Raw genomic sequence first — 24,534 nt, 5'->3', positions numbered from 1 at the left:
AGGGAAAGAACCCTGACCTTCAAAACAAATAGTTGGTATTCCCTAGAGCCGCTTAAAGAGTTATTTATAGACAAGTTAATAGGAAATCAGTTCTGTCCATCTCTGAGTTGGTCTTAAAACAACCGTTTCCTGTTTTCCCTTATTTAAAAGATGCCAAAGTACTTAGCATTTTGTTTCCCACTGTTGCATGTATTTGATGGTCAAAAATTTATGTTTATTTGTTTCTTTTCAATGAGAGGAGGAAGGAGACACATTTTAATTCTGGACCTCTAGCCGCCACCACTGTCTCAACAGCAATGATAGCAGTGAACATTTATTGAGCACTCATTATGTGCCAGGCCCTGTGCTTCATGCTTTCTGGGAACATGTTCACTTTGATGAGCGTCTCATGTCGTTTTTGTGCACATCCTGTAAGTTAGTTATGAGGATTATTTCCTGTTTATGGATGAGTAATTTGATGCTCACAGTACTTAAATAATTTGTCCAAGGTGACATAAGCTGTCATAGGTAGCTATAGGATTCAAAACCCTGCTCATCACCACTGCTCTTGGAAGCCCAGACAAGTTTGGTGATTTTATCCAGATCATGTAATAGGTTAGTAGCAAAGCTGGAATTAGAACTTAAGTCCTTAACTCTCAGCTCAGTACAGTATTCCAATACTGTGCCACCTTATAGTATTGGTCTGTAATGAAAACCAGAACTCCTTCTTGCTTACAAAAGCAACTGCCAAGAGGGCTTTCGCATGTATACTTAGTATTATGAATTTTGGCAAAATGTCACATATTATCAACCAAAGTGGATTCTGCAGTTATCATGGATAGTGCATCTGTGTGAGGATCCCAGGATACTGGTGCTTTGGTGCTTAAAAAAAATCACCTATCAATATTCTCTATTAGCTATGTGCCTATTCTACCCTAAAGGGGAAGGCCTAGACCATATGTTCACATAATAATTTTTAATACTTTTCTCAGCAGAGCAACTCTTGAACAGTCCACTGGGGCCACATGTTTTTAGCCAGTGCCTGCTGTGTGTCTTTTCACACACATGACACAGGCCATGGAAGGTTTGAAGCCACGAGGAATGCTGCACATCCTGCAAGCAGGATTATGGAAAAAGGAATCAGAGAACCTGCCCTTAATATTTGATTTGAGACAAGCTGGAAAATGATAAATAGGAAAATAAAGTCATAGAAGTAGAGCAGGCCAAGTTGTCTGAAAAGAGATTCTCTTTTCTTTGAAAGAGTATGTTAAGCCCTTGCTTGAGAAGGAGTATGGATTTATTTTTTAAAAGTTCAAGACTTTTGGATATAAGCCAATTCATATTTTTATCAAGCTCAGAGATGGTTTTCATAGCAATGAAACCCTAAACTGCTTTGTAGTAGAAAACTTTATCATTTTTTGTTTTTTCCCCATAGTGTGGAAAAGAGCTTAAGGTCACAAATTTTTTCAAATCTGCCAGGAACTCATATTTTCCATGTTTGGGGATAAGACACAGTGGATTCTAAACATCTGGCTAGTCCCTACTTAAGTAATTGTGTGTTCCATGCACATCGTACATATATAATTATATTTTCATTCTATTTACCTTTTTTGTGTTTTAGACATTCTGATATCTGGAGTAGATTCTGACTCCAGTAGCTATTAGAAGTCAGTCTCCTAAATGTTGGCTAAAGCAAATTGTATCTCCCCCCCTTTTCCATATAAACTCAAGTATGGCTTAGTTTCTTACATTTTTCATTGTTCTCCTTTTTTCAAAATTAAGCGACTATGGAAGCCTATAAGAGTTGTGTAAAATGAAGTTCTATAGTATTTTTTAGAGCAAGAGAGACTTTAGAATTGGCTGGAGGAAATGTCTATTTTAGACCCTGGACCATGTTTGCTAACGATGTGATTGCAGTAGAATCCCTTAAGCCAGTTCAACTTATTCTCTTGTGAAGTGGACATAGTTCTGGCAGCTTTGGAGCAGTATTGTCAGATGAGTGGGCTGGTGGACGTGAGGAATTTTGAGTTTTGGGGGAGAGAACAGGACCGAGTAATCTGAGGCCAAGGATACTCTTCCTACTCTCCCCTCCCTCCGCAACTCTCCCCCCACCCCCAGGCGAACAACAGCAAAGCAAAGAATGGAAGCCATTCTCCATCACATTGTTTCCCTGTGCTGACCTTTGGGTGAACAGTTTTCTTTCTGGTCTTCATCTTCCTATCCATATTTTACTCGCTATTTATTGGGTACCTATTATGTGCTAGAGTAGGGGGTATGATACAAATCTGGCCCAGAATCTGCCCTTGAGGTGCTCACTTTCTCTCTTTCTTTCTTGGAGGTTTCCCTTGCTTTTTTGTGAGCACAGCAATGCTTTGAAAGATATATTTGCCTTTATCCGACTATTGAGTACTAGGAGGTCCTATCAGAAAATTAGCCTGCCATAACACCAGAAACAGAAGTCCTTATGACCTCCTTTATTGTCTGAGACTTGGAATCAATTGAACGGACTCATCTCTTTAGCTCCCTTTCTGTTTAATTGTGTTTAACAGACAGGGCAATGATTGTAAACTATTTTCCTTCCGTGGACCGGAGATGGGGTTAAGCCTTTTTCAGGACAAAGTTCAAAGTATGTAATTAATTGTGTGGGGGGGGGGGAGATGAAAAAGAACTGGGTTAAAGGCCAGGTATCAGGATAAATATGATGCATTCTGTTTTCACTCCTAACAGAGTGACTGCAGAGAGGAGCCTGGATGCCTGTTATCACAGCTGCTTTTGCTTTCTTCTGTCGTGTCCTCAGTGGTCAGCTGTGGATAAGGGAGTTTGCCTTTTCAGCTTTGATTGAGGACAACTGGAGAATGATCCACAGTCAGGGTGGGGAGTAAAAAGCTTTCTGAATATTCATCCAACCATAGACTCACTTTTGTGCTTGAAGGGAATTAGCTGTTTTGCCACCTGTTTCACCTGTGCCATAAGTGCCAAGTGGACAGAATTTTGATTGGGGCCCAGGCATGAGGTTGGATCACCTGGTGATGTCCCCTTCCGATGCAGGTGGACATTGGAAGGGCTTCTCTCTCCTAATATGCAGTGGAATGGAAGTAACAGGAGTGGTTGAGGCTTTGGGAAGTTGAGACCACAGTGATGACTGGGAGATTCCAAAGAGATGGCTCCTGGACACATCCTTGCAAGTTGTGGGTTTGTAGGTACCTGATGTAGGTAACAAACTGAAATGAATGCTCTTGATTATTGATCCAGTGAAGTTTAAGTGGCTGCCTTAAAAGAAATGTGCTTTCGTGGTTGAGAAGTGGGAGACGATTCAATTCCAAGGAATTGAATAATCAAGGAAGCGGGGAGATTGAAACCTGTGCATCTTTTAAAAATTTTTTAAAAAATCTTTTGACTCTTAGAGAAAGTGCTTTGGCTTTGCCAGAGTTTTCACTTGTACTGTTGTATCTTGATCTTTTAGAGGGAATTTTTTAAAATTGAGCTTGTCTTCTAATAGCTACTCGGTAGCTATTACTAATTGCAGGGACTTAGAAAGGAGGTCTCCGTAAATTATCCTTGGAGTGTCCCATGCTATTTCACTATTTGATGGGACCAGTAATGCAGAGGGGAAATGATTTAGGTTATCTCTTATCCTAATGAGAAATAGGAAATGATCTAGGTTCTTTCTCATCCGTATGAGACACCACTGCTATTTCCTAAGTTGTCAAAGTGGAGAGCCACCCGTTTTGGTCTACTCTTAGGGTTATTAGAATACATACCAGGATGGAGTCCAAGATCCCAGAAAGATTCTGGCTTTAGCAGTGTGCTTGTGTGCTCTTGGACCTGTAATTTAACCTGTGTGGATCTGATTTTTCTCATTTGTAAAATGAAGTTAACAAGCTAATCTTTAAGGCCTCTGTGAGCTCTAAGAATTTTGATTCCATGCCGTCAGCATGTCAGGTGGGTTTCATCTTTGAGAATGTGGGTTTTTGTGCTGTTGTCACAGCATACTCTGGCCTATCCTGATTGATATGATTGATTATTGTCTACCTGGTACTTTCTAGAGCTTTATATGTATTAACTCACTTAATCCTTAAAATAACCTTATGCAGTAGGAATTACTACTCTCACTTTTACAGATAAGGAAACAGAGAGAATATTATTTTCAGTGGGTTATTTATTGAAAGTACTGTTTATTATATTTTAAAATTGAAATTGTCCATGTTAAGTATTCAACTAGAGATGAGTATCTGGTAAATGATTTTTGAAACTTGATTGAGTTAACTCTCTTGAAAGTAAGACAATGAAGAGGGGAGAGAAAGCGGGTGGGGGTGGGGGTGGGGGCGGGGAGAGAGAGCAAGAGAGAGAGAGAAAAAGAGTGTTTTAAAATCTCTCCCCATCCTCTGAAGCAGAAGGATGATCAGTCTTCTATAAGGCACATTAATTTTGCTCAAGAATCCCTTTTTAGGAACAAGGAGATTCCTGCTTAATTTAAATATCTTTTTTTTTTTTTTTTTTTTTTTTTTTATTTTAGGCGGTCCGCGGGCCTCTCACTGTTGCGGCCTCTCCCGTTGCAGAGCACAGGCTCCAGACGCGCAGGCTCAGGGGCCATGGCTCACAGGCCTAGCCGCTCCGCGGCATGTGGGATCTTCCCGGACCGGGGCACGAACCCGTGTCCCCTGCATCGGCAGGTGGACTCTCAACCACTGCGCCACCAGGGAAGCCCCTAAATATCTTAAAAGAGAATGAAAACTAAATGACATATGGGTTTGAGAAATTTTTGGACACTAAATTTTAGGTTGATTATCAGATTGTGTTTGGTCATGCTGAAGTCATTCAGTGACTAATAAAATGATTATCTGGAAAGTAAATTTTCTTAATGTATAAACTGGAAGTATCCATCATGACAACCTCTGAGGAACAGGTTGGTTAGGATGGCTAATTTTTAATTTTGAGAATTGCTATAACTGTCATAATTGCCTGCCTGTCTGCTCTCACCACTCCTGCCCACCTCCCTATTCTTTTTTTCAGCCATCCTGAAGTATTTATACCAATTCAGAGGTCAGGTTGTGTAGTGGTTCATGCAGGGGTATTGGGGTCAGACTTTCTGGATGAACACCTGGCTGTGCCACTTACCTAGCTGGGTAACAGTACAGGTTGCTTAACCGCTTTGTGTGTTCATGTTCTCATTTGTTAAATGGAGTGCATAACAGTGGCTGTCTCACTGGTGGTTGTGAAGATTAAAAATGCTTAGAACTGGGCCTGAAGTGTGGAAGCACTCTACAGATTTTTGCGATTACTGTTCATTAATAGATCTAGTCTGTCTTTGCCTCTAGGCTTTTGTACTTGCTCTACTCTTTCCATCTTTCTTCACGAAGTTGACTCATTCTTCAAGACATAGCTCAGTGGTAGCTGTTGGTTTGGGGGGGTATTTTCTTACACGTCTCTAGCCTGGGTTACTCCTTCTCTGCATTTCTAGCCACCTGGCTATGACTTATGTCGTATTGCTACTATTGGTTTACTTGTCCACATGGATTGGGAGCATGGACCACTTCTTTTCCTTTCGTTTCTTTTTTTAAAAATTTCACCAGTATGAGGAAGACACAGGGTAATGCACATTGAACGGATAAATAGACTGATTTTCTTTTTTCCTTCCATTCCTCTCCTTTTTCTTTTCCTCTCTCCTTCTTTTTCGTTCTTTTTCAAAAAAATTTACTTATCTTAGGCTGTGCTGGGTCTTCATTGCTGTGCTCCGTGGCATGTGGGATCTTTCCCAACCAGGGCTCGAACCCGTGTCCCTGGCATTGGCAGGTGGATTCTTAACCACTGTGCCAGCAGGGAAGCCCTCCTTCTCATTCTTCTTTTCTGCTCCTCTTCCTTCCTTTCTTTCTACCGAACTTACTCCTCTTCTCTCTCAAACCTGACACTTGATGCGTTATCTTAGTTATTCCTCACAGGCACTCTATGAGGTAGGCATTATGATTAGTCCCATTTGCGGGTTTGGAAACAAAGGATCAGGGCAATATGCAACTTGCCCATCCAAGGGGGCAGCCGCCTTAACAGAGTTATCTTCCAATGTTGCTGTCTTTGCTCAAAGCACTACGGCAGTTTTTTTTTTTGGGAGGGGAGGGAATTCCCTTCTGGCTAGTAGTTTATTAGCTACATAAAAAAATCCAACCTAGGGCTTCCCTGGTGGCGCAGTGGTTGAGAGTCCGCCTGCCGATGCAGGGGACACAGGTTCATGCCCCGGTCCGGGAAGATCCCACATGCCGCGGAGCGGCTGGGCCCACGAGCCATGGCCCCTGAGCCTGCGCGTCCGGAGCCTGTGCTCCGCAACGGGAGAGGCCACAACAGTGAGAGGCCCGCGTACCGCAAAAAAAAAAAAAAAAAAAAAAAAAAAAAAAGAAATCCAATCTTATTTTCGGTCACTCTCAGAAAAGATGATTTGTAGTCTGACCATCCTGATTCATCATGTTTGTCTCCAAATAAACTTGGATTGTCTCAGAAATCCAAGCCACTTTCAGAGGACAAAGATTTGCCATTGTCAAGAATGTTTAAATGACTTGGAGACAGTTGCACAGTCCCAAGAGGCTTGGCAGCAGCCACATCAATGGGCTGAAGATGGTTGATACTCCTGTGAACTTTGGTGTGGTTTAGGGATGCGGGGTGGTGGAGGAAGGTCACATTACCTTACAATCCCACCTCATGTTTTTTTTTTTGACAGCTTTATTGAGGTAGAATTTATGTACCATGCAGTTCACCCATCTAACATGTAAAATTCATTGGTTTTTGGTATATTCACAAAGTTGTGCAACCAACATGACTGTCTAATTCCAGAACATTTTCATCATCCCCCAAATGAGGGATGGAAGGATGACTACCATACCCTTTAGCAGTCATCCTGCATTCCCCCCAACCCCTCCCCCCCAGCAAAATCACCAATTTATTTTCTGTCAGTGACTTGCTTATTCTGGATATTTCCTGTGTAATCATATAACATGCGGTCTTTTGTAACTGGCTTCTTTCACATGGCATAGTGTTGTTTTTTTTTTTTTTTTTGCGGTATGTGGGCCTCTCACTGTTGTGGCCTCTCCCGTTGCAGAGCACAGGCTCCGGACGTGCAGACTCAGCGGCCATGGCTCGTGGGCCTAGCCGCTCCGCGGCATGTGGGATCTTCCCGGACCGGGGCATGAACCTGTGTCCCCTGCATCGGCAGGTGGACTCTCAACCACTGCGCCACCAGGGAAGCCCAGCATAGTGTTTTTAAGATTCAACCATGTTGCAGTGTGTATCAGTACTTCATTGCTTTGTATGGCTAAATGATACTCCATTGTATGCATGTACCACATTTTATTTACTCATTCATTGGTTGACTGACATATATTTTGTTTCCACTTTTTGACTATTATTAATAATGGTGCTCTGAGTATTTATGTATGAATCCACTGGTGAATGGATAAATACAATGTGGTAGGTCCCTATAATGGAATAATATTCATCTATAAAATGAGTGAAATACTGATCCATGCTACAACATGGATTAACCTTGAAAACATGCTAAGTGAAAGAAACCACTTACTGCATGATTCCGTTGGTGTGAAATGTCCAGAGTAAGCAAATCCATAGAGACAAAGTAAACTAATGGTTGCTAGGGCCTGAGGGTAGGGAGGGAGGTGGGGGGTGACTTGTAGAGGGTACAGGGTTTCTTTTGGGGGTGATGAAAATGTTTTAAAATTGATTGTGTTTATGATTGTAGAACTTTGTAACTATACTAAAAAGCACTGAATTTTAATTTTACTTTACAGTAATTTTGACAGGGGTGAGTTATATTTAAAAAAATTTATAATCACCGTCATTAAATACATACCAGTTTCTTACTCTGCATTCAGTACCCTGGGAGATGCTGTGGCACACAAATGAGAGAGAGTAGTTGTTCCTTGTGCTCTAGGAATTTCTCATTGGATGATCCTGAATGGAAAGTTGAAGTGGATACCAACAAAGAGTTTAATTAATGCATCACTAGGTGCTAGTTTCTGGGTACAGCCCACACTCAGAAAAATCTCAGCCCCTCTGGGTGTCAGCTGTGGGAATTCAGAAGGATTTCCCAGTGTGGACTCCTCCAGTATTTATGTAACTTAGACATAGTATTATCCATGCCTTACAATACTGTGAGTTCCCTTCAGGCAGGACCTATGCCTTACGTCCATCTTGATTCCCCTACTTAGCATTGTATCTGGTCTGCATGGGGAGAATGTGTTTGGTGAATGGATGAGTAACTGTGTTTTGGAAGCCCCTTGTTTTCTTCCTAGGACAGAAATGCCTTCAGCTTATGGCTGCCTGCTCTGATCAGCCTGGGGGTTGCCCCTGTTGGGAAGGTGTTGCTGAATTCACCTGTCTTCATGCAAGGGTTTCTTTTCTCACAAGTGGTAACTATTTTGTTTCTCTGGCACTTGCACTCTGGTTTTAGCTAAAATGGTGACCTGGAATGACATGTGGGTACTTCTGGAGTGTTGTGCTTTCCTCCCTGGTAATACAACCAAGATATTGGGTTCTTGGGTCAGTGAGATTTAGGAAGACAAAAGGTGGAATAAACCTCATTTTGTTTCTTTTTTAAAATCACATTTATCAAGCATCAGTGCTGTAAATTCTGTGTAGCTTATGGGTCTTTGCTGCAGTAAGAAACTGTTTTTCTTTTTTCTTTTTTTTCTCTGTGAAGGTACTTTGTGTTGATTAAGTTCTTTCTGTTAAATATCCTTTGCTTGCACTGGACTTTTCTTTGTGTTGATTTTTGCTTCGTTTTTCTTTCATTTCCCATGCTGTTCAGCTACTGGATGCCAGAAGAACCAAGGTTTGTCCACTCTTTGCAGCTTGTTTGTTTTGCTCTGCACAGCCTCACCCCCTTGTGTGTTTGAGTGTCTCTGTCTCTGTCTGCATTTGTTCCCTTTTGCTTGCAGATGCAGTAATCCTGTTTACTAAACCTGTTCACAGCTTTATTTGTAAAAATAAAGTCCTCGTTTGTGTCTACTTGTAGTGGATGCTATTATTTTTATTTTTAAATGGACATGCACTTAATCACAGAAAATAATGGATAGTAGAATAAAGAACACCTTAGAAAACAAGGAATACTGAGTCTGGAGCATTGTGGGTGTAAAGAAGGTGTGTTTGTGAAAGCTTCCCTTCTAACCCTTTCCACTCCTAAATTAAAACCCTGTAGATGTATAATTTACCTTGTGACTGACACTAATATACTGTTTCTATGTATGTGTACATTTCTCTTAAGACATTCAGAAAGCATCATTGAATTAATTCCCCCTCTCCATGTACTGTCCCATGCTTCTGAAGTCACCCTGGAGGACTTCACGGCTGGCCCTCTGGACCTCATGATTAACATTCCATCTTCATAGTGGGGTAGCAGCAGATAGCGTTTGGCATGTCCATTGACTTTTCCCCCCCTTCTTTCTCCTCTCCTGCTCCGTCTTTCTCATCACAGCACCTGCAGTTGACAATCCAGGCCCTTCAGGATGAGCTGCGAACCCAGAGAGACCTCAACCACCTCCTGCAGCAAGAGAGTGGCAACCGAGGAGCAGAGCACTTTACCATCGAACTGACAGAGGAGAACTTCCGGCGGCTCCAAGCCGAGCATGACAGGCAGGCTAAGGAACTGTTCCTATTGAGGAAGACCTTGGAGGAAATGGAGCTGAGAATCGAAACCCAGAAACAGACCCTCAATGCCCGAGATGAGTCGATTAAAAAGCTTCTTGAGATGTTGCAAAGTAAAGGTTTGCCGTCCAAAAGTCTTGAGGACGACAGTGAACGGACACGTAGGATGGCAGAGGCTGAGTCTCAAGTCAGCCACTTGGAAGTGATCTTAGACCAGAAAGAGAAGGAAAACGTACATCTTAGAGAGGTAAGGACATTCACTTTATTTTCCCAGAGCCGTATTTTACAAGTTAAAATACGTTAAATATGTTATCAAGTTATTACCACAGGTTGAAAGTTATCTATAGCCTTAACCAAATTGCTGTTGTCATCTGTTTTACAACCTCCCTGTCTGCTTATCACCTTTAAACTGGAATTTCGCATTAGTCTTTTTTTCCTATGCCCACCACACATATGTTCCATTATGATTCAACACGTTTTCAGGACCCAAGTGTGTGCAGCACATGTCAACTCTAAGGTGGTTTACAATTGCTTTCGTACAGATGGCCATTGTTTCAGGGCCTTTTAAATGCAGTACTGGTTAAATTTTAGATGTTTGTTAAGTATCCTCTTTTTAAAGGAGCAAAATGAATAGGTGATTAGCAAAACAATGAGCATAAATACTTTTATAGCTGAATTGGGGGTGGGGTTTTCAGAAAGTAAAGCCTAAGGATATTTCTGGAAAGAATGGAAAAATGTGCAGACCAGTTTTGAACGTTCAGATAATCTTTGTCTGCATTTACATTCATGGACAGAGGGACATGAATGTCCCAAGGACAGAGTGTTCCAAGTTTTCTGAGAGTGTGTTTTGCACTTAGTTAAATCATTTGAAGTTTCTCAGAGGCAGCCTCTCTGGCTTGCCACCACCATTGAATGTTGGGAGGCTCAGATATCTGAGAATATGTAGTTGGATAGATCTTAGAAAGAATGTGGGTGACAGCCAAGGTTTGAAATTTTTATAGCAGTTCCTTGCTACTATGGTGGATGTGGATCTCAATAGTACCATGTAGGCAAAATGCTGTGGCTGGCACAGATCTCACAGAAAACAGGAAGCAATAAAATGGCATTAAATATATTTGCAAAATATTCTGCAGCCATAAATAAAAATTCGAAAAGACATTTGCTTTTAGACCAAACTAGATTTCTTGGCGTTATGTACCTTTTTGGATGGGCAGCGCTTCCAGTGAGTCATTTGTTTGGTTGTTCAGAAAACATGGCTTTCGTGTTGGGATTTGGTAATGCAGGTGCTCCCAGGAGTTTTCTCTGATATAGACTGTATTTGCTTATAACATTTGACTAGACTTTTGTGTCTTCAGATTTAATATCCTCCATGCTTATTCTCCTTGGTTTTGTTTTCATGAGACCTTAGCTACATGTTTGGGAAGTCAAATGGCTTGGTTTCACATTGAGATGCTTAAAGATATGCTTTGTTGGGCCTGGTCTTCCTATCTGTATTCCAAGACTGTGAATGTGGTGGGAAGACTTCTAAGATCCCTACCTCTTGGAATTCATATCCTTATGTAATCCTCTCCTCTTGAGCTTAGGCTGAACCTAGTGATTTGCTCCTAAACAATAGAATGACAGAGGTAATGGGATGCCGATGTCACTTCCATGATTAGGTTACTTCCGTCTTGGTAGTACACGCTGTTGCCTTCTCGCCTTGCATGCTTTGATGAAGCAAGCTACCATGTTGCAGAGGCCCGTGTGGTAAGGAACTGTGGGTAACCTCCAGCTGACACCCAGTGAGGAACTGGGACCCTCATCCGAACAGCCACAAAGAACTGAAAACTGCCAACAATCACTTAGTAAGCTTGGAAGTGGATCTTTCCCCAGTCGAATCTTTCGATGAGACTTCACTTCCTGGGCTGAGAACTTGGTTGCAGCTTTCTGAGAGACAGTGAAGCAGAGGACCCAGCTGAGCTGTGCCCAGTTTCCTGCTCCACAGGAACTGTGAGATAATAAATGTGTGTTGTTTTAAGCTGCTGAATTTTGGGATAATTTGTTACACAGCAATAGATAGCTAATACAGTGGAGCAGAAACTAATCTCTTCCTGTCTTACTCCATAGACTTTCCATTTAGTTTACAGAAGAGAAGCAACGATTACTGGCATGTTATCATTGCATGTAGAGTGTCTGTGGATTTTGAAATTTTAATTGTGTTATCTGAAAACTGTGGTTGGTAGATTGCTATAGTTTAAAAAAGCCGCTGCTTTATTTTGGGTTCCAAGGGATCATGTTGCATGTATAGCGAGGCTGTGATACCAGAGAAACCTCTATCTGCAGCATTGACCCTCACTCCATTTTGGGATCTTGGGGTCAGGTAGTCAGTCTTAATAGATTCTGCTCACTGGTAGCGCTTAAATAGATGGTGCCTTGATTCTGTTTTAGTATATCTCCGTTTAAATGAATGTAAACAGAATTTGGTTTGTGTTTTATGAGATTAGTTGGTCCTCACGATGGTCTGGCATGAATATGTCATGTTTAGAGCCTTAAACATTAGTCTAAGAGCACACAGAGAGTCGTACAGAAAACGCAGCCCAGTGCATCCAACTAGTTTCCTTGAGCACCCGACCAAAGTCAGTGGGTGGCCCTTATCTTATCTCATCAAGAAGGGAGAGTGTGAAAAAGTTGTCTATAAAAAAAAAAAATCTCATTTTAAACTTGAACTCAACAAACAAGATTTGGAGGCCTGAAAGGACCCTTCCTAAGAGAAATAGTGTACTAGCTTGTGAGAGCCATTTGTTATATTTCCAGGAATTTTGGTAGCTTGAAATTGGTCATGGTGGGAGTATTTACAACGTGGAAATCAGCAAGTGCTACTCTCAGGGTCTTCTGCCCGCTTCTCCCCATCTCTGAAAGTCCATTTTCCAACACACCTCTAAATAAGTGCCATGAAATGTTTATCCACAGTACACTAGGAAGATGTAAGTTAAAAATAGTGCAAGAATTATGATTCTGAATCCATTAACCAGTCATAGTTCATCAGATGTTTTCATAACAGCATCTGGTTAGATGTTTATCTGTTGGGCACTATGAAGAGTGCTTTACGTTGATTCACATTTAATTCTCACAACCACCTCATTGTTCATTCATTCATCCATTCATCCATCCACCCATCCATTCTGTGAATACTTATTGAGGATCTGGTTTTGAGTAATGATAACTGATAAAATTTGACTTCATGGTGCTTATATTTTATTGGGGTGAAACAGTTTAATAGTTAAACAGAGAAGTATCATGAGAAAAAGAAGAGGATGAAGCACAAGTGAGCTGGGTGGGGTCAACTTCATATTGGATAGTCGGGGAGGGCTTTTTGAAGGGGGTGACATTGTGAATTTGAATGACAAGAAGGAACCAGCCATGTAAGGCTCTCAGAAAACTCCTGTTAGGTGGAAAGGCCCATGCCTAGGAGGTAGGTGCTATTATTTTGCCCATTTTGCCTGGGGAAACTGAGGGACAAGTGACATCAAAAATCTTGCCCAGTGTCCCACAGCTAACAAGCTGGTATTTGAATTAAGCTGCCTCCAGTCTCCACTCTTAAACCATATCTTACATATATTCCTGTTCTAGAAGAATCTTTCTCAAAGTGTGCTCCACAGAACAAGCTGTTTTGTGGGATATTGTTATGTGTTATGAGAGAAAAAGGGCTGCAGGGCTAAATGAACTTGGGAAAATGTTGAATTCCATAGAGCTTATTGAAGGGCTCTCAGACTCTCTCATATGCAAGTGTGCATCAGTTATTTCCAGGAAGGGGCCTGGGGAAGGCAGAGCCTCGCAAACTTACTTGATTTGCTTTTCTCTTGTTGCACTGATGTTCTTTGTAAAAACACTTTGGAAAAATGCTATGCTAGAAAAGAAAAATTGTGCTTTTAATTTGTGACCTACAAAATCTGTAATAATATACAAATAGTTGTTTCCCATGGCCAATTAACTGGGTAATTTCCTCGATTAGTTATTCTAGAAGGTAAAGTTTATTATAAGCTGTTTCCATATTCTCTACCGGGTTTTAGACTGTTTGTTCTTCTGTCAGGGTTTTTTTTTTTTTTTTTTTAAGTGGAAAAATGTGGCTGACTGCTTTTGGTATTAAACCAGTAAGAATAACCCAGCTTGAATAAAGAAGTCGCCTGACCTCTGTTAATTTAAATGAATCTAAAACAGGATTTAAAATGTACTTGAGGTTTTAAGTTCAGAGTGTTCCTGATTCCCTTTTCATTTTGCACGATTCAACCCAGTTGGAGCTGAATGGTGTAATGCTGGGGAATGGAGTGTTAGTGGTTTTATGATTAATTCTCAGGCAGAGGTGTTGGACCTCATATAACCCCCATCTCCTGGAATACTGGCTTTGTTCAGCCCATTGTTTCAGGAGATTTAGAATTGGCAGGAGTTGCACATGGGGAGGGTTGGGTTGCTTTAGTGTCTTGTTGTCTTTCGGTGGTCTGGAATAGACTGAGGGTGAAACTGCTTCTTTGCCTGGCAGGAAAAAACAACAAAAAGATTATGATCTCAACTTATTTGGAAGACCAGAACTACTGGCCAGGAACTACAACCGACAGGCTGATGTGAGCTGAAGTGTTGGCCAAAATGCAGGCCTTACTCACTAGTGTCGTCTGATGCTTCTTGATACAGGTTGATTTGATAAGACATTGTTGGTTGTGGTAATAGTTTACCTTGTTCTCCAGCTTTCTCCGCAGAGGACATATTGTTCCATATAAAGGTTTTAGTAATCAAGTACCCGAGGTACTACTGATCTCATTAAAGAAAAAGAGGGTTTACATTACTAGGATCCTCCTATATTCACTCTCCTTAATGTTTTCTTGGCTGATCCTCAGAAGAGAGTCAGGAGTCTTTGGATTCATTGTACTGTAAGATGTTTGAGGGGAAAGGATATATGTTCTGCTGCCATGCTTGTTGATCTTCTATGCTAATACCCTTGGACAGCTTGCTATTCTTTGAAAGGAAGGGTGGAAAAACACTTAATTCATTGGGAGCCACAACTGCTCCTAACCCTGGACAAGTAAAGCCCCCAGGATACTGGGCCTAGGCTTCCCTCCATGCTGTTGCGGGGCAGGGAGGAGGAGGGCAAGGTAACATGAATTCTTGGTCTCCTCGTTTACTTATCCAAGTTGTCCCTAGGCCAGCAGGAGATCCACCAAGGCAGAGTCTATGACCTAGAAGTTCTTGAGCTCATAAGCCTTTTACTGACAGCTTAAACTTCACCTGTATAATCAATCTTCACCCTTGTCCACACACTCTCAACACCAAATGGCCTTGTTCTCTTTAACACACACTTGTCTCCAATTTGGCTGGCTGAGCCATGATTTTGCTGCTGCAGTCATTTCTAAATCTGACTGTACAGATTATACATTCTATTTCTACCAAGGAAGCTTATCACAGAAAACATTCCCAAACACAAGTGACCATATAAACATAACATTTTATATCCTTTTTTTGCAAGAGTTTTTCCTATATACGTATATATAATAGAACCTAACAACTGCTCCCTATTTTAATAAAGTAAGTTTTAACATAATCAGTACCTTCCATCAGTATTCCCAGACTTCAAATATCGCCTGCAAGATGCTCAATAAATATTTGAAAGAGTGAAAAAATAGTTTAAAAATACCTTGAGAGTTGCTCTGTGGTTTATTTTGTCAATATTGGACAAGTTTATAATGATTGTACAGAGCCATATTCTTTTGTTTTCTCTCATTGCTCTGTGTTTGGAGTGGAGCAGTAGCTTTGAGGGTAAGCTTAACTGGAAGTTATATTTTTTTCAAAATGTGTTGTACATCACTGGGCACATGTTGAGCATCCACATACAAGGGTGCTGTGGGAGCATCCATGGCAAGTTTGTGGTCTTGTTCAGGGATTCAGCTGGGCAGTAAGAGAAACAGCTCACACTTATTGAGGCTCTTTTTTTTTTTTTTTTTTTTTTTTTTTTTTTTTTTTGCGGTATGTGGGCCTCTCACCGCTGTGGCCTCCCCCACTGCGGAGCACAGGCTCCCAGACGGACATGCTCAGCGGCCGTGGCAATAAATTCTTTTACTTTTTTAATTCTTTTTTTTTTTTTTTTTTGGCCGTATGCGGGCCTCTCACTGTTGTGGCCTCTCCCGTTGCGGAGCGCAGGCTTAGCGGCCATGGCTCACAGGCCCGGCCTTTCCGCGGCATGTGGGATCTTCCCAGACCCGGGGCACGAACCTGTGTCCCCTGCATCGGCAGGCGGACTCTCAACCACTGCGCCACCAGGCAAGCCCTGGGGCTTATTCTGTGTCAGTTGCTGAACTAAGTGAAAACTCTTGTCATCATCCCCATTACACAGATAATAGGGCACAAAGAGGTAAGTAATTGTACCTCGTCACAGATCAAGCACTGGAGCCAAGATCAGAACCTGGGAAGTCTAGCTCCAGAGTTTACACTTGTCACCACTACACACTACTGCTTGTTGGGGTGGTGCACTGAGAGGCCCTCGAATGGCACTTACATGCTGCACAGCTTAGAGGTAGGAGAGCTGACAACTGGCTTCCTCCGTGATAAAACTGGTCTTGAAAGGCAGGAAGAATTTCGACACGCAGATATGGTTGTAGAAGAGATAGTTGAGCCACGTGTTAGAGGTGGGAACTGTGGTGGGTTTGGGGCATAGTGAGTTTGGAGCAGCTGAAACTCCACCTGTCAGGAGGGAAAGGAAATAAATCTCAACAAGTGGTTTGAGGTCAGGTCACTGAGGACTCTGAGCACGTGATACAGGAAGTTGGTCTTTACCTGGTTCGCTCTGGGCAGCCTTTGAGGGAATTTTCCCTGGAGGATGGCATGATCAGGAAAGATTGTCAGGTGCTAATTGATAGTAGGTTGGATAGGAGGACAATAAAGGCATGGAGATAAGTTGGAAGGATACTGTTGTTGTTCAGGTGAACAAGAATCTGAATCTGGGTGGTGGCCAAGAAATTGAAGGGCAAGGTCATCCCCACCTGCAGGCAGGACTTTGACAGCTCAGGAGCTGAGTGCTAGGAGCTTTGAGGGGCAGCCAGTCACTGTGGGCCCTGGTAGAGGCAGGTGGTGGGGCAAGGGGCAGGAGAGAACTGTCAGGAGGAGGAGCTGGGGTTGAGGAGAGACTGTGGATGTGCTGAGTTTGATGAAATCCTGGTGGAGCTGTCCTGCCAAGGGTGAGAATATGGCTGAGGAAATGACTGAGAAGTTCTGCCCAGATGCACAAGGCATTTCTGACTATTGGTCACTTTTTATTATAGTTGCTTTCACACACACTTCATTATTTGTGACCATCAAGCTCCCAGTTTATATGATTGTTCTAAAGGCTGCCTTGTCACTTACTCTTACTGTTATTTAGGAGGAAACCCTAGGAACTGCATACTTCTTCATGCTTCTTTTCTGAATAAGCACTTAATTTTGAATATGGTATCTTGAGATTAAATGGACTTTTCATTGACTGATGCCTACTTGATACAGATTTCCTTTGTTCTCACTGAGTTCCATTTTCTTCAAGCGTTTAATGCAGGATAGATCCCAATGAAGAATCTCTGCAGAAAAGCACTTTTTCTGGACCCTGCTAACAACACATCCAAAAACAGGATTTCATAACTTTCACCCTCACATTTCTGATGACATAAGGAATGTATTCATTTCTGTTTAGCAGCATTTGCCTTATCTTTAAATTCTAATACCTTCATTTAAAGTTTAAACACTGCGTGCTAATTTGAAATGGTCGAGGTTTTACCCCATATTGATTTTAATGAGTGTAATTGGTTGATTTTTACAGTAACAAAGACTGATGGAGCCCCAGGGAGCCATTAGGCTCAAGGCATATTGCAACCTGGTGAGAAGAGAAAGTGGCAGGGTAAAGGATGTATGGGGAAGTGCCAGGGAGCGGGGAGAAGTCAGGAGGTTATGCTGGGAGAGACTCTAACAGGACTGTGTCCTCCTGCTCTACCTTGGGTGTGACTGCTTTTTGAAAAATATTCTTTTGGCAGCTGACCTAATTTATCATTGTCATCATTTGGTGAAACAGTGCACCACAAACAAAACCTCAGTGGTGAGAAAGTACTCCAAGCACTGGTACTGCAGGTACTTGAGTGTGTTTCACAAGCTGCAGCAATGGGAAGTTGCTCAGCTGTAACAGAGTCCTGCGTGTCTTGGATGGGGATATTAGCTAGTACTGTACATGTGGAGAAAGCTTTGTACTTTATAGAACACGCTGCATTTTAATGATTTCCTCTGATGCTCCTGGTAACCCTGTGAGGAAACTGAGGCTCAGAGAGATTAAGAAGTGATGACAGGTAACATTTACCAGGTACTCATGAGCTAATCACTTTTCGGGGAGTGCTGTGTAATCCTCCCAACAATACTCTAGGGTAGGAGGTGGTTTCCTGCCTCTCAGATGAGGAGGCTGAGGCCCAGAGAGTCTGGTCCCGGTTCTCAGAGCAAGTAGTGATGGATCTAAAATTCAAAATTGGGCCTGCTGGTTCCAGGCATCTGTCCCTAACCACTCCTTGAAACGGCCAGGGATTTCAACCCAAAATCTCTGAACGGACAAAAGACAAGAATTCTGGTCTACTGACTTCTTCCTCAGGGATATTTTCTCTGTAAGTGCAAAAAGAGGAAAAAAATGCAAAAGCCTCTTTTTTTTTTTTTTTTTTTTTTTCTTGCCACATCTTATCCGGGCCTGTTGAATTGGGGTTGGTAAGTCCATGAGGTCACCGAGCAGTGGAAGGTTAAACAGTGCCACATAGAAGGCAGCACCAGGGCTAGGCCTCCTCAGACCATGTGTGGCTCATGAAAATGAAGGTACTTGCTTAAAATATGAAGCATGGTACTGCATATATAGGCGCTCCATGAATTCCTAGGGAATAGGTGAATTTTTATAGCAGAGAATAAGGAGAAATTGGAGGTGCTTAGAGTCGGACCTTCTCCATTTCATCTGTTCAGTTAGCCTTCTTTTTCAACTTTTTTACTTCATCATTACCTCATTGCCTAAAAGAAATACTTTGCCTTCTCAAAATGACTACTTTTTATCTAGTTTTTGTTGGGTATTGTGGGTTTCTTTCTTTGTCAATTGTGAGATATTAAAATTGTATTTATAACCTCCTAAAATGTGCCCCATTTCATTGCTCTTCTAATTGGCTAAAATTTGGCAAAGCAAAATCTACTTTCCTAGCCACCTGGCTTGGTTGAAAGGGATAGCTTTATTTTTGTTTCCAGTTCGGCATATAGGTTGGAGGATGCCTTAAATGTTTTGGGCAGAGTGTTAAATAAGGCAGTGAGAATGGTTGCTGGTTGATTCCTTTGAGTGGCTTACAGTTACAGCAGTTGTAAAGAATGAAATAAACCCTCCTTACTGAAGGAAAAATATAATTATATGAGTAGTTTGTAGAAAAAGGAAAAAGAAAGATGAGTGAGACTTTAGAGTGAAAATTCTAAAGAGTCACTCACTGCTCACTTAGATCAAGAGTTGGTAAACTGTAGCCTGTGGGACAAATGTGGCCCACCACCTGTTTTTATTTTTAATGGCCTGGGAGCCAAGAGTGGTTTTTACCTTTTTAAATGGTTACATTTGAAATGGTTATGTAAGTACCTATGTAATATCTTCTGTTTTGCCTGTGGCCCTCAAAGCCTGAAATATTAACTACTTGACCCTTTAAGAAAGTGTGGAGGTTCCTAATTTTGATGATAGGTAAATAGATTTTGAATCAAGAGATTTGGTAAAAAAAACATACGTGCAATTAGTTATATGCAGAGTATAAAAATCCTGCTACTTTTATGTGTAACTTTTGAGTTTTTTAAAATGGGGAGACAATTTTTTTCATTTCTGCACAGTTTTCTTTTTTTTTTTATTAGATCAGTGATTTTAATCTCCAGAATTACAGCACATAGGGTATTGCCAGTTATCACAAAAGTTTGCAGCTCTTTCAGGAGTGGTGGGTGTTAGGAAGGTAACCTGTATGGATTAAAAAGGGACCCTGGGGCTTCCCTGGTGGTGCAGTGGTTGAGCGTCTGCCTGCCGATGCAGGGGACATGGGTTCGTGCCCCGGTCCGGGAAGATCCCACATGCCGCGGAGCGGCTGGGCCCGTGAGCCATGGCTGCTGAGCCTGTGCGTCCGGAGCCTATGCTCTGCAACGGGAGAGGCCACAACAGTGAGAGGCCCCCGTACAGGAAAAAAAAAAAAAAAAAAAAAAAAAAAAAAGGGACTCTGTGTGAAGTATTGATAGAATTAGGAATTCTGACCTAATTAAAGCACAGGGTTCCAAGTTGTCCTTCTCTTATGTTTTTAAAAATAGTGTTTATTGATACTTTTTAGGCTTATGCAGTTAGTGCTTTAAAAATCTGTGGCTGCTTTGAAGGAACTAGCGTGAAAAAGAAAGTGGCCGTGTGTATACAGTTGTGTTAAAAAAAATTTACTTATTATAATTATTGGTGTGCCATAGAATTGCTAGGTTTTCCTATGGGAAGTACTCTTATTTAGGTAAAGCTAGGGCCTGGTCAGGATGACAACTGAGAAATCCCCTTACCACTGTCTGTCCTTCCTTTAGCCCCCAAGGCAGTCAGATCTCTTTTGGTGATATGTGGTTGTATGAGTTGGATTGCCAGTTGTTAGAGCATTTTTAGTGTTGGGGGAAGACCCTGCCTATTGATGTAATTTTGCTTTGTTGGTATGGGCCAGGGTTTCTCAATCTTGGCACTGTTGACATGGGGGCAGGATAATTCTTTGTTGTGGGGACTGTCCTGTGCATTGTAGGATATTTAACAGTATTCTGGGCCCCTACCCACTAGAGGCAAGTAGTACCTTTGCCCTTCGCTCAGTTGTGACAATTAAAAACATCCCCAGACATTGCAAAATATCCTCCGGGGACCAAAATCACCCAGGTTGTGAACTCTGGTGTAAAGTGATTGACAAATCCTTCTGGTGGTTGGCCTGTGGACATGACAAATATAGTAATTCCCAGCCCCACGTGCTTGAAACTCTGTTTTACTAAGGAAGGGCAACCCAGATCAAGATACTTCTTGACCCAAAGACTGACCACAGGGGATAGAACTAGGAAACGGATGTGCTGAGGGGAGGTGGGGGTTTAAGCCTGAAAAAAAAACAAGTGCGGTGTGTGTGTATGTGTGTGTGTGTGTGTGTGTGTGTGTGTGAGTGTGAGTGAGAGAGAGAGAGAGAGAGAGAGAGAGAGAGGCTTTCTCTGACTTCCCCCTCCCTCCCTCCTTTCCTCTCAGAAAAGGTAGCAAAGAAATCTAAGGGAGGGGTTTTGATCTGAGATACCACATGGGAAGGTTGGGACTTTGTGAGAATAAGAGACATTTATTCTCAGGAGGTAATACTAATGGATCCGAGAAGACAAGTGACCTGACTTTTTGACTACTGGACTCTCACTATTAATTGGCAGTTTTATTTTTATTTATTTGCTTATTTATTTAACATCTTTATTGGAGTATAATTGCTTTACAATGGTGTGTTAGTTTCTGCTGTATAACAAAGTGAATCTGCTATACATATATCCCCGTATCCCCTCCCTCTTGCGTCTCCCTTCCACCCTCCCTATCCCACCCCTCTAGGTGGTCACAAAGCACTGAGCTGATCTCCCTGTGCTATGCAGCTGCTTCCCACTAGCTAGCTATTTTACATTTGGTAGTGTATATATGTCAATGCCAGCAGTTTTATTTTACAATAAATGTTGTCGTCCTTGCTTTCCCCTAAATGGCCTTTGAGTCTCCCTTTCTGTTTTTGAAATAAACATTTCTCTGCATGAACCACTATCCCCCCTCCCCGAACCCCAGCTCCACCAAACTTCAGAACAGTTTTGGAGTGTGGTGATTTTATCATGTGGAAATGTAGTACAGATGTTCAGAATTACCTTTTCGTTCTCTTTAAAACATCATGACCACACGTGCTTTGCTCTAAGTACTATTTAGCATTTTTATTATTACTATTAAAAAAATCTTCCCTCAGGCAGAGTCCCAGTAAATTTCAAGTAAAGGCAAATATTAAAATAGCAGTAAGTATTTATGCACATCACACTAAAAATCTGGACTCAAATTTGGCTTTTTATGCAACTGAAACTTTTATTTTTTGACCCACGTAACCAAGTCCTCTAGTTTTACCTCTTTTCCTGACTCTAAAACTTTGAGTTCAAACTATAGGATTTTGTTCACCATCCTTCCCCCTTCTACCAGTTTTCTCTAGACCTGAGGTTTTCTCTTTATCCTGCATATATCTTTGAACTCAGCCTGATCACCTAATGAAGTTTGTCGGGAGGATTTGGACTGCCAGCATGAATTAATTAGCGCATGTTTTTAAAACTTATTAATGGAGGGAAGTTTTCTTCTCACAGACAGTCCCTCAGATGCATATAGCACTTAAACAGCTGAGTTTTTGCTGGGGCCAGTAGTCATATACAGAGGAAATGCTGATCAACACCCAACACATCCCCCACTCAGAAACCTATTGATGGAGATTAGCTGCCGTTCCAACCTTAACTTCTTTTGGGTTCATTGGTGCCACTTTCTTTTCATATTTCTTGGCCAGACTTAAATGTATTTATCCAAATAGTTGTTAAAAAGGAAACATTTCGATTTAATCGCTTGAACCCGGAATTGAGAGCTCTCTCGTCACTATGTACACTTTTTAGTGTGCTGGAAATGAATCCTGGTTTAGACAGATGATCTTCTTTAAGGCAGTGCTTTTTCCATGCACATCCAAATAGAAATGCATTGCAAAGTGATTTTCTTTTAAAGGACAGTGGAGATGTTTGTTGTTTTGGCAGGGTGCATACAGCAAGGAAGAGGCAAAACCTGATTGTGCCTTAGATAGTAGAAATAATACCCACTTAGTGTGAGTATTCCACCCTACCTTCATGATGCCCAGCGGTGTGCCTGCCAACAGGTTGTTTTTTTTTTTTGCAGTACTTTCATGATGCATGTCAAGGTTTAGACGATTTTAAAGACTCAAGTTTTAGGTGCTTTAGAAGACAGAATGTTGCATAATTATCCTTGCCAGTTCCACACTGGAAACTGGAGACACCGTAAAAACCTGCCAGGTGCTAACCTCAGTAGGTGTCTTCAGGATGCTTTTTGAGCAACTGTTACAGCTAGAGTGATCATGGGAGTTTAGTGGGGACTTGAGGATGCTTGTGCTGAGTGGGGACTGTGACATGTGATGACACAGGATTCTCCAGAAGACATGAAACCTTTTTGGAAAATGTGTTCTCTTTTACCTCTTTTCTAGGCTGTGGTTATCTTTACATGCTGGCTCCTTGCTTTGTTGCCTTACAGACACAAATGTGTTACTTCTTGCACAGAGAACTCAAGGAGAATGGTCCAAAATGACCACAATTCCTGAAATCACAGCAGCCTTCCAAGGAATCTGTGTGGCACTGACTGTCTGAGGGGTATCACAGGGAAGGAGGAGGGGTGCAGGAATCTCATCTTGGGAGGTCCTGGCAGGGTGTTAATGGCATTAATCATCATGGCTCCTCACCAACAGTTCCTCACCACCACTGTTAAATGGAAGGCTCTCTAGGTGCCTGCCCAGAGGTCAGTGCTCTACTAAGCTACTCCTCAGTGCAACCCTATGAGATGTGGGTGCTGGCCAGCTAAGTAATTTGCCTAAGACCTCACTGGGGACTTGACCTCAGAAATGAGAATCATTGTATCATCTACTCTGTAGAAAGTCAAGGTAACTTCTAGTCATTTCTTCCCATTCAGTTCCTCTCCTTCTCTCTGATTTGTTTTCTTTGAAACTTTCCATTTCCATTTAGGTTTCTCATCTGGTTTCTATTATGACTTCATTTAAAATCTTATCCTGTCTCTTCATATGTTGATTTCTTTCTCTTTTATTTTAAGCTCACTCCTTTTCTTCCCTTTCTGTTTCCCTCTGCCTTTGTTTTATGGGGTTAATTGTGTTGTCTTCTCCCAAGTAGCAGTGCTGGGCTTTTGCAAGAGACCTAAGAATGCTAGTGAAACTTACAGGAGACTTCTGGCAGGCCTAATTTTAATTTAATCAGCAGTTTTCTCTGCCTTCTACAAAACCTTTTCATCCACCTCTGAGTTTATTCTTTGGTTTCCAATGAAATGCCTCTGCAAAACACTTTTCCACAGGGCTTGGCTCAACAAATGCCATTTATGTTTCCTTGAGGAAAGGTGAGGGGATAAGTAAGAGTTACTTTCACATCAGTTGGTTTCCTTGTAAAGCAAGTCTATACTCCCTTTACAAAACATAGATTTGTTTCTTAACAATCAAACCTTGCCTGGTGGCATTTTATGGGTCACTTGTTTGGGCACAGGTGTTTGTACTGAGCTGGGCAGACTCAAGAGTGACCTTTGCTTCACCGTCCTGGTTTCACTTTGTAATCGCTTCAGAATGTTACAGAGTGGATTATATTGTATGGTAAATAGCTGCTTTGAATACCTTGAATAAATTAACTTGAATGTAATACATGTGATACATGAATTAGATGTAATGATGGGCACATACTAGGTGCTTAATAAATGTTAGTTTACCATTCTTTTTATTTTTTCTTTTTATTGAAGTCTAGTTGATTTACAGTGTTGTGCCAGTCTCTGCTGTATAGCAAAGTGACTCAATTATACACATATATACATTCTTTTAAAATATTTTTTCCATTATGGTTTATCATAGGATATTTAGGATAGTTCCCTGTGCTATACATTAGGACCTTGTTGTTTATCCATTCTAAATGTAACAGTTTGCATCTACCAACCCCAAATTCCCAGTCTATCCCTCTCCCTCCCCCCCACCCCTTGGCAACCACAAATCTGTTCTCTGTGTCTATGAGTCTGTTTCTGTTTTGTAGATAGGTTTGTTTGTGCCCTGTTTTAGATTCCACATGTAAGTGATATATGGTATT

The 24,534-nt window shown here is 41.6% G+C and overlaps 1 protein-coding gene across 1 annotated transcript in view; it reads left to right on the top strand.

Annotated features, from left to right (window-relative positions):
- Window positions 1-24,534, top strand: part of ERC2 (ELKS/RAB6-interacting/CAST family member 2) — a gene marked incomplete at its 3' end in the record, with an annotated part of 575,666 nt that overhangs the window by 157,901 nt on the left and 393,231 nt on the right. The window contains exon 3 of the mRNA XM_007451771.1: window positions 9,452-9,868. Within this exon, the coding sequence (XP_007451833.1) occupies window positions 9,452-9,868 (417 nt within the window). The remainder of the gene's footprint in view (window positions 1-9,451; window positions 9,869-24,534) is intronic.

The sequence above is a fragment of the Lipotes vexillifer genome, unplaced genomic scaffold (assembly GCF_000442215.2).
Source record: "Lipotes vexillifer unplaced genomic scaffold, Lipotes_vexillifer_v1.1 scaffold521, whole genome shotgun sequence".
Taxonomy (NCBI): domain Eukaryota; kingdom Metazoa; phylum Chordata; class Mammalia; order Artiodactyla; family Lipotidae; genus Lipotes; species Lipotes vexillifer.
Note: the sequence above shows the minus strand (reverse complement) of the source record. Positions and strands in the feature narration are given on the sequence as shown.